An 11,175-nucleotide genomic window follows, 5' to 3' on the forward strand; every position below is an offset into this window, starting at 1 on the left:
TTGGCCTATGGCACGGGCGAACGAAGGGTGTCAATATAATTGTTACGACTGCATGGTGACCACGTATCCAAGCAAGAACTTAAGTAATGATGCTGCCGGTGGTGTTCTCAGGTGGTTACTGCGTCCCTGAAGAAGGTAACGGCAAGTTCATGCTATGCGTCCGCACGTTTTATCTCTTTGACACTGAGAAATACTCAGAAAACTTTTTGCTATACCTGTATGTTGACTTCTTGAAAACTACAAGTTGCATGTGTTTTCCACTTGTCTGAGCTTCCATTATAAATGTTTTAATTATGGTTTTAAAATGTTATCTTTACGAACTCCTCTCCTTAAAACTTTTAGTTAGGCCTTACGGTTGTTCATGTTAACCATTTTCCGGCACCTTTAAAAATGGGAAAGAAAACATGGAAATATTTCTCCAGCGCTGCTAGTGGTTTGCGAAACACAGAGCATTAGCCATTGTTGTGAGCTTCATCTTATCCGATTTCCATGCACTTCTACATTAACATATCACAGATTATAATTCATGTTCTTACTAAACTGTTTTTGTTTGTTGTCACAGATATAACTGAGTGACAGGATTTTTCAAGTTGAAATGATTTTCGAAACAGAGTTTCAAGCGCTTTAGGTTAAAAAAAAACACCTAACTATCTGCGTGAAATTCGACAACCTTTAATTTTGTTGAAGAAAGCAGTCTTCTGGGATTTGGCACCGTGTATATGTGGTGTTAACCGAAGTTTCGAAGGAACGTACCACCTCCATCTTCAGGGTAGAAGGAAAAATATAAGAAATCCACAAGCGAAACATCGGTTAACACCACATATACACGGTGCCAAATCCCAAAAGACTGCTTTCTTCTTAGTCACCGCCGTGAAAGCCCCAAATCTTTAATTTTGTTTTTCGATATATAACTCGCTTTTCGTTATGGGCCTTCTATTTGTTATCCTTATCACAATAAATTTCTGAAAACAATTATATAATAGTAATCTTTAATTATTTCCGTTCTTAAGTATTACACAATTTAAAGATTTTTATGGAGCATTTTCTCTGTTATTCGTTTTTAAAAATACAGTGATAACACGGTGATAACGCAAAATATTGTGGTGTGGTGATAACTGATAAGTCAGTGTAACTGGCAATTTGGAGTTTATGTTGCAGCATGTGATAGACATATTGTACATAAATATACACAGACACATGTATGTACATGCATATGTAGTACGAGTGTGACCAGCCCTTCGGTTCTGTAGAATGTAACGCGCCAGCGGCAAGATCTTCATATACAAGAACTTGTTTTCTTAGTGCCAATATTCTCCAGGTGACCGACGCCAGTTCACATCCTGTTCCTCGTACAAAACAATTGCAGAGAAAGGAAGGAAGAGCACCCACATATTGTATAACTTTTCCAGAAGTCTTAACTACGACACAATCTATAAAGTCAGTGCACGGTTGGTTGAAATTACTTTTCTTCTTTCTTGCTTCTTTCTTACAGTCGCCATCTTTCTCGTTCTTCGCGCTCTCTGTCTCCTTCTCCTTAGCGTGTAGAACGCTGACGACGATGGCAAAGCAAAGGAAACCAGAGCACTGAGCAATATTTAGCACTGGTGGCCCGCCATTATCGTAAATCAACAACAGCTACACCCATTCTTCCATATCATTTCGAGCAGGCAGGGCGTGTCGACGGACAGACGGAAGGACAGACTTTCTTAGTGACTGTTCGACCAGCTAGTAGCTGTGACTGACTGGCTGACTCGTTCGTTTATAGGTTGATTGGCTTGCTGACTGACTGACTGACTGACGGACGGATACATTCATTCATTAGGTGAAAAACTGATTAGCCGATTGCATGAGTTCTATTAATTCACAAGTTTATTTTTTCATTAGCTTAATGATGTATCGTTAATTGATTGATTGATTTACTGAATGACTGCTTCATTAATTAATTCACTCTTACAAAATTATTAACTACTGATTATTCCCTAGTTAACTGATTAACTTTTGTATTTCGTTTTTATTGTTTGAATGATTCATTCATTCACTGACATGCGAATTGACCAGTTATTGCAGTGTCTGGTCCATGCGTTCAATTGAACCATTCATTGCATTGCTGATCTATGCAGTGAGTTATTTACTAATTAATTAATTCATCGGCTGACTGCCCTTACATTTATTTATTGCTTCAATAAATAACCGAGTTTCTTTAATTCACTCTGCTAGTAATTTCACCTGCAGATCACAGCGGCTGCACGGTCTGAGGCATTAACCGTCTTCGTCCGCCCGAACACTGGAGTCATGGGTTCGAATCCCACTCGAGGCATTGATGTCTGTGTTCGTTTATTCTTTGTTTATGTTGTTCTATGTGTAGGTAGCGGCCTTGAGACGGGCTGATCCCTCGTCCAAGTTGTCCTACCGACTGTGTATAGGATTAAGAAACTTAAAGTGGCCAGTGTTCAAAGGGCTGTAGGGCCATAGAGTGATGGCTCTACCAATTAGGCCAGATTCTAGTGAAATTAACTAAGAAACAAAAACAGACATTTTAAATCAACACCGTTACAAGACTTTTCTGCATTTTTCCCTATGATACGATTGACTCGCGATATATTTGATGCGTCTTGGGATGTAAGTCATGTAATGATTAGGACTAATGATTCGTAAAGGACACTGAAGGAAACCGACGTTGCCTCTTTTGAGGTAAAATCCCGTCATTTACGTGAAGGGACTGAAAGGCCGAGATTCGAAATATATACCTCTAGAATACGAGGAATGAATGCCAATTATCACACGGCGACGTTCTTTGTAGTAGGCTTATATTATATGTGTTTTGATATAAAAAAACAAACTCCGTGGCCTGTAGTCCGCAAGCGAACTATACCCACCGAGCGACCGCCGCTTGTCGGCGAAGTTAGTACCACCTTCAGCGGATAGAGGGTGTCACGTGGTTAGCGCAACGAATCCCCACGGCCGTTAATCTCGGTTTTCTATACCGGAGCTGATATTTTCTTCGAAATAGCTCCTCAGTTATCACGAAGCTGAATCGACCCCGGGAGCTCTGGATCTATAGCCAGGAACTCTGACCACAAGACTACAGAGGTTAATATACTGAATAATTAACCTTTGGTAACAGAATCGGCCGCCGGTCTCGGTAGCCGAGCGGTATAAGGCATGTACTGTCTTCGCTCGCTTGGAAACCGGGGTCGTGGGTTCGAATCCCACTCAGGGTATGGATATTGCGTTTTTCTGTGTGCGTTTTTCTGTGTTTGAGTACAGGTAGAGGCCTTGCGACGAGCTGATCACCCGCCTAAGGAGTCCTACCGAATGTGTAAGATCTAGAAAAACCGAAGTGAACGGAGAAGTTCATGGAGGTAGGCCTAGGCCCACTGGGGCTGTAGTGCCAAGGAAAACCAAACAAACAAACAGAATAACAAACTAACTTATATAAGACGTCAGAGAAGGAAGAATAAGTGACTGGCAGTCCGACACTGGCAGCCCTCTTCCTTGCGCAATCAGTTTGCTGGATTTTGCAGTTTCAGAAGACAGCGCAGCGGATCAAGTTGCAGGCTCCCACTTGTCACCACGTGATATGACGTATTATATTATGCATAACAGTGTGTGATTTGGACCATGCCACTGCTCGTCACTTGCAAATGCCCTCGGGTTATGAGTTGTGGTCCCATGACGGCCAACCTCAGACTGTGAGATCACACACCGCGATGCAACAAGCGAGTAGAATGTTGAGAAGTCGAGTTGTGTAGCACTGATACTGAAGCATGATTGATATTCAGCAAATCAGTGATGAATCTCAGAGCAGCGGTACGTGTGTGAATATTTGAGTGCGGTGACAACATGGAATTTTAAAACGGGGCGGCGGTGTAGATATTGATATCACTATATTATTCTACCCAATATGGAAGAAGCAGCAACAGGGCTTGAGAAAACTGCGTAATAATGGGCTTCAGAACCTGTACTCATCACCAGATGTCATTTGGGTGCTCAGATCAAGAAGAATTAGATGCACAGAACAAGCTGTATAAGGATACAAGTGGCATGCACTCCACTAGTGAAAACATGCACAAACATGGACGCCGCAAGTGGAAAATAGCGCAGGAACAGAAAAAGAGTTTTGTTCTCAAACAAATGTGTTTTAGAGTGAACAACGAAATTGCAGTAGCATGGAATACGTTGACTTACGATCTAGCGCAGTGCGACGGTTTCAAAAAGGTAACAATTGCCTGAAGACGGCCAAGTAAGGCCTAAACGTGTAGCAGTTGAAGGCGATTTTAATGTTATTTTAAATTAAAAGAGAGATTATGAACATTTTTTAAGTTGCATTAAAGACGGAGGTGAATGCAACAGGATGCTCAAATACAATATTATGAATAAGGAGGTCGTTGTGGCCTGCGTTGATGTACTATCACAGCCCTGAATCATGTGGGGACTCAGTAACTTGTCTCTTATCAGAACTGTGAACATTAACAGCATCCGGGCAGCTTACAGACGAGGTATTCAATCTGAAAACGCGTGATAATCGTCAGATAGAGTCCGTTCGCATTTCCCAGGTTGCAAGCAAACCGAGATTAACGACCATGGGGATCCGTTGAGCTGACCGCGCGACACCCTCTATCCGCAAAAGTTGGCACTAACTTCGTCGACAAGCGGCGGTCGCTCGGTCGGTATAGTTCGCTTGCTGAGTACAGACCACGGAGTTTGAAACACTAGAGCCATTAAGTACAAGGCCCTCATTTTTTATGGTAACAGATTTTCATGAAGTATATTCATCTATTTTTTTGCCTTTCCTCTTGCTCCCATTTTGGAGCACAGGGCCGATTTCTCAGTTTCATAATCGTTTTACGAACGGTAGGACTCCTTAGACGGGTGATCAGCTCGTCGCAAGGCCTCTACGTAAACACAGAACAACACAAATACAAAATAAAAGAATACACACACCAAACGTCCATGCCTTGTATAGGATTCGAACCCACGATCCCGGCTTTCGAGCGAAAGAAGACAGTACATGCCTCAGACCGCTCGGCTACCGTGACCGGCAGGCATACACCTGTTATGGTAGTATTCTTTGTAGAATTTGAAATTGGAACATGGCAGAAGCGCAAAATTTCTATTTAGATTTCTGTTTTATACCAATAACTCATCAAACGTTTGAACCGAGCAACCGCCGCTTTTCGGCGAAGTTAGTGCCAGCTGTAGCGGATACGGGGTGTCGTGTGGTCAGCGCAACTAATACCCATGGCCGCCATTTCTTTGAAATAGCTTCTCAGGTATCCTCACGAGACTGAGTGGACCCCGTTCCAGACCCACTACTTATAAAAAAATCTGGTAGCGCAGGAATCGAACCCGGGACCTCTGGATCTGTAGCCAGGAACTGTGATCACTAGACCACAGAGGCGGTCGAAGGAAAGACGCAAATAAGCAAATATAACTGGCACCGGTCGCCTTTGGTGACGCTGTGATGGACTCGACTCTAATGAGCGAGATAAGGAACTATGAATTTTTTAAATGTGCTCATTTTCGACTTGAGGGGACAGATATCGGCGATAAACCATAGTTTGTTGAGTGCTGCAGGGGCTGGGGAGCAATAGGCTGACAGGCCTCAAGAAACGCAGGGTCGCTGTTCGACGCTCTTGTGTGGCAAATATGTCACCCAGAGTAAGCAGCCCTTCTCGAGCAAATCGGAGGCAGGCATTTCAACTTGAGCGCCATTTTGACTTCACTCGGTAAAATTATATCTGATTCTTGTATTGTACTAGAAATGGACGCTAACAGTCCAGTTGCAGTTCGGAAGGCATTCTCGGCAAACATGAAGCCAGAGCCTCCGATGTCTCATGTCCATATTCATTACCAAAAATTATTACACATTCAGGGTTTCAAACGTTCGATCTTTTTGCTTGATCAAGTCTACGGTGACGAACGGTTTAAACTATAAAAGATCTTGTTGGAGCCAGAGAAATTTTTTTCCTTGTGTTTCTGAAACTGCACGAACCGAGCCACTGTTCGTAAAACTACTCAGAGAAGTCTCAGTGCTCGCTGGCTAGAACTAGCACTGTTCGTAAAACTACCCTGAGAAGTCCCAATGCTCGCTGGCTAGAACTAGCACTGTTCGTAAAACTACCCAGAGAAGTCTCAGTGCTCACTGGCTAGAACAAGCACTGTTCGTAAAACTACCCTGAGAAGTCCCAATGCTCGCTGGCTAGAACTAGCACTGTTCGTAAAACTACCCAGAGAAGTCTCAATGCTCGCTGGCTAGAACTAGTGCTACTGGCGAGGCCGATTGCAAACTGAAATTGTGCTCTACTCAGTAACAGACAGTAATGGTCTGATGTGATATGCAGGTACTGTGTTTTTCTGTCTGAAAGTTAATATGTACGCATATCCATGTTAATTGAAAACTATCCTGAGACGGAAAATGTCCGTGTGTCATGGCTTTCCGTCATGCACAAATTGTGCTTCACATCTGTAGCTGTGGTTATGTCTGTTCGCAGGGAGGCCACCGGCTCCCGCTGCCCGTCCCCGGAGTCTCGGGGCTCCTCTGTGCCACCGCGATGCCCGTCTCGCGAGTCGCTGTGTGCTGCAGTAACGGCGCCTGTCACCACCACCACGGCACCATCAGCCCCCGTCAGTCCGGTTGCTGTCACGCTGCCGCCCACTGCGGCACTTCTTCCTCCCCATTCCGCGGCCATCGCAGCATACCTCGGTGCCACAGCTGCGGCCCAGCACCCTCACCACAGGCTTCTCATGACCTCGCCAGTCCTCCCGCGTGGGTCTGTCTCGCCTCTCGTTTCCTCGTCCTCCTCTCCCCCAATCTTGCCCCTCCCTACTAATATTGGTATATCCCCACCACCTCCACCTCACCGATCACCGATGGAAGCAGATTCTGCCGTCCTGGATTTCAGCACGAAGAAGTCGCAAGGAGGTGGAAGAACGGTTCCAGCGAGAGACGAAGGTGACTCCGATTCTGCACTGAATCTCATCAAACCAACTACTCCAATCCTTCCTGCGGACTCACATCTCAATGGTCCTTTAGATCTGTCTGTACCTAGCAGGAAGCGAGGCATTGAAGACTCGACTTCCATTTCGTTATCAGTAGCATCACTATCTCCTAGTCCTCACGCACCATCCCGCAAGAATAGCCGCTTGTCATCAGAATTCAAACCGTCTGTAGTGTCTCCTTGGACATCTCCTGTAGTTGCATCACATTTCCCATACTTCGCCGCAGCGGTTGCAGCCAGCCTCTCTCCGAAGAACAACTCAGCGAATGCAAGCCACGGCGCTGGAGAAAATCCGCTCTGGAACGGCAAAATCAAAATGCACGAGAAGCAGGGCTCCCATTTCGGTGGTGTTCCAACTCCAAGCGACGCTACGAAGGCGCTAGAGAAAATGAGTGAACTAAGCAAACTGGGAGGCGATGACATGTTCAGGCCGTCTGTGAACAGTGGTGTGCCAGGAAGCGGAGGTAGCACAAGTGGCAGGCACAGTGCGTGGCAGTCACACTGGCTCAACAAAGGTGCAGACCAGGCCAAGGACGTTCTGAAGTGTGTGTGGTGTAAGCAGAGCTTCCCCAGCCTTGCAGCTATGACGGCGCACATGAAAGAAGCCAAACACTGTGGCGTCAACGTTCCTGCACCACCCATCCAGCCTCCACCGCCTCCTCCCCCTCAGCAGCCACCGACATCCACACCCTCTGTATCCACCAACAGCAGTGGTTCCAGTATTGGGGTTCCCACAACCACCAGCAACAAACCTACTACCGCTGACCTCAATTTGCTCATTAAGGAGACAATGCCATTACCTAGGAAACTAGTCCGAGGTCAGGACGTGTGGCTAGGAAAGGGCGCAGAGCAAACGCGTCAGATTCTCAAGTGCATGTGGTGTGGACAAAGCTTCCGATCCCTGGCGGAAATGACGAGCCACATGCAGCAGACGCAGCATTACACTAACATCATCTCACAAGAGCAGATCATCTCCTGGAAGTCATCGGATGACAGTAAGACTGGAGGAGGACCTGGTAGTGGCACAACTGCTGGAGGTGCGGGAGGTGCTAGCAGTCATGTGAGTGCTGTTCTTACGTGCAAAGTTTGCGATCAGGCGTTCAGTTCACTCAAAGAGTTAAGCAACCACATGGTGAAGAATTCGCACTACAAGGAACACATCATGAGATCCATTACTGAAAGTGGAGGTAGACGAAGACAAACTCGAGAGAAACGTAAGAAATCTCTTCCAGTGAGGAAACTTCTGGAGCTGGAGCGCGCGCAACACGAATTGAAAAATGGAGAGGGTGGCTTGATAATTGGGGGGAAGGTTATCCGGGACACAGCGCCAGCCGCTGGTCGAATAACTTGCGAGAAATGTGGTGATAAGATCGAAACGTCCATCTTCGTGGAACACATACGGCAGTGTGTGGGCGGCGGAAGCATCGGCAGCAACCAGAGAAACCTCCTAAAGAACGCCCTCCTGTCCAGTAGCGTCCTTCCCTCTGATGTTCCTGTCGTAATGGGACAGCATATAGCGGACCGAGAAAGCAGGAAAGGTATGAGCGAAGAGTCCACACAACCCACATCACGTCATCACAGATCCCCGTCTCTGGCTACGGACTTGTCTAGTGGAAGTAAAGAGGCCGGTACAGGCGGCACTATAGCTGGAGGAGACACTTCGTCACCATCGGTACTCAATGCAATCGAAAAGCTGATAGAGAAGAGCTTTGACTCCCGGACACGGCACGGTGGCTCTGGATATGGTGGTGCCCCTGGTGGTGTAGGATCTGCCCCCATGGGTTCCAGCATACTGAAACGTTTGGGTATAGACGAAAGCGTAGATTATACGAAGCCATTAGTAGATGCACAAACCATGAATATTCTGAGGAGCTATCACCATCACCACCACAACCAACAGCATCACTACAATAGAAGAGAAAGAAGTGGGAGTGAGTCCAGTTCCGTCTCAGACAGAGGTGGTGGCGGCAGTGGCCGAACAGAGTCTCTTACACCGGACCGTAAGTCGGATGCCGCTGTTGCTGATCGGCTGCTGAGCTCCACGCCCAGGACAACGCCAGAGAAACGGATCCAGACTCCCCCATCGGCGAAAATACCAAGCCATGACGAGTCAGTAGACGACGACGTTATAAAGAAAGAATTGGTAATGGAGGAGGAGAGAGATGATCCCAGGAAAAACAACCGTAGAGAAGTGATAGTAAAGAAGGAGGAAGTTGAAGACGGAGACGAGGACGAAGATGACAAGGGAAGCTTCCATAGCAACGGTCGGCAGAGGAGGGTGCTGACAGAGGATGTTCCTCTGACACCTGCGAGTGGCGGAGAGGACGGAGAGGACGGGGTGGACAGAAGGAGCAGTAACAGCGTACCTAGTCCGGTACTAAGTCCCCGGCAGGCCACGCCGCTAACCCCATTGGGTGCGGAGGCTGTAGTTGCCGTGCCAAGTAGCCCTTGCCGGAACAGCGCTAGTAGTCCGGCAAGCAGCGACCGCTCAGGAACTCCACGCAGTACCGCCGGCACCGACAAGAAACCCTCTGCAGCCGGTGGAACCAGTCTCGGTGCATTGTCGTCCATGTTTGACAGTCTGTCTGGTGCTACTGGAGGCGGGGACTCAGGTTCCAGTGCGGGGAGAAGAACCAGTAGCCACCCTCTGGCCGCATTACAGAAACTCTGCGACAAGACTGAAAGACATGGGGGCAGTGGGAACCGGTCATGTGCGTCTGCCGGTGCGGGCGTCAGTGGCAGTCATTCCTCTTCGTCGGGAGTGGCGTCCAGTCAGAGCAGTACTGGAGGTGGAAATGGTGGTGGGACGGCTCCGGGAGCCATCCTCGCCTTCAGTTGGGCGTGTAATGACGCCGTGATGACTGCTGACTCGATAATGAAGTGCGCTTTCTGTGATACACCCTTCATCTCCAAAGGGGCATACCGACATCATCTTTCCAAGATGCATTTTGTTAAGGATGGGGTTATCCCGGACCCCGCAGCGCTGAAGGCACAGCAGCAGCAACAACAGCAGACAGGTGGCACTTCCAGTGGACCGTCTTCAAATGCTGGCAAAGGAACAGGAGTCAATAGCAACTCATCAGTGTCTGCCGGAGCTAACAGTGTCGGCAGCGCCTCCGGGTCCAGCAGCGGCAAGAGTCCACAACAACAAGCGAACTTCGAAGAGAGTCCTCACTCCAAGTTTCTTAAGTACACAGAACTAGCCAAACAGTTGTCCAGCAAATACGTATAGCTATAGACTGCCTGACTGTGTGTACATATTCGTAATAACAGTGAGATTAACGCGTGAGACTGAATGAGAATGCTTCAGTGCGGAATTGTAAATTATTTATTCCCAGTTGTCATTCTTCCTCCCAGGTCCATGTAGATCTTGTAAAAAGACCCCCCTCCCTCCCTCTTCACTTGCTGTTGGTGTTCTAAAATTGTAATTTATGATTCTTAGTATTAAAGAAGGAACCTGCTCGGAGATGCGGTTGCATAGCAACCGTTTCAGTTCGTGCACAGTACAATGTGATGCTACCATATCTTGCAACCGCGAATAAGTCGTAAATTAAGAGTAATAATATTAGAATATATATATATATAGAATTCATTATTTGGAGGAATTTGTTAGGATCACGAGACACTACCGTTTCGTATTTGTGTCGCCATAACAGAAAATAATATAAAAATTGTGATGAATTATGTAAGAACTGTTTGGAACAAAGTTCATGCCGACCAGACCGTTCTCTTCCTCTTCTAATGACAGCGAAACGAACAGCCTGTTTATTACACGTCACAATTAAGTTGCTCATGTAAATGGTGAAATAGGTTTTTCGAGGCATGTTCATGCCATGGGGCGCATATTGTGTGTTTGTAGACGTGGTATGAGCGGGAAAGCACAAGAAAATGTAACAGAGAAATATGTAAGATTTGAGGCTTTCACGGCGGTGACTATNGATACTTAAGAAATAGTATTTCTCTCTTAAATTTTTAAAACATCTTTTAGCTGAAACTGCACGGTATGGGTCGTGTCAATAAGTATTTAAAATGGGAGATCACTGAGATTACATTCATAAGTAATTACATAGTATAAAACAAAACATCGTATACGTATGTATAATATCAATTTCTTCCTTCTCTGATTAAATAAAGGAAAATTAATTAATCTCAAATTTATGTATATTTAAAATGA

General features: G+C 46.3%; 1 protein-coding gene across 1 annotated transcript in view; it reads left to right on the top strand.

Moving 5' to 3' along the window:
• Positions 1-10,928, top strand: part of LOC111868199 (protein tiptop) — a 549,682-nt gene extending 538,754 nt beyond the window's left edge. Inside the window, exon 3 of the mRNA XM_023858639.2 lies at positions 6,495-10,928. Within this exon, the coding sequence (XP_023714407.1) occupies positions 6,495-10,233 (3,739 nt within the window). The 3' untranslated portion in view covers positions 10,234-10,928. The remainder of the gene's footprint in view (positions 1-6,494) is intronic.
• The last annotated feature ends 247 nt before the right edge of the window (positions 10,929-11,175 follow it).

The sequence above is a fragment of the Cryptotermes secundus genome, unplaced genomic scaffold (assembly GCF_002891405.2).
Source record: "Cryptotermes secundus unplaced genomic scaffold, Csec_1.0 scaffold146, whole genome shotgun sequence".
Lineage (NCBI taxonomy): Eukaryota > Metazoa > Arthropoda > Insecta > Blattodea > Kalotermitidae > Cryptotermes > Cryptotermes secundus.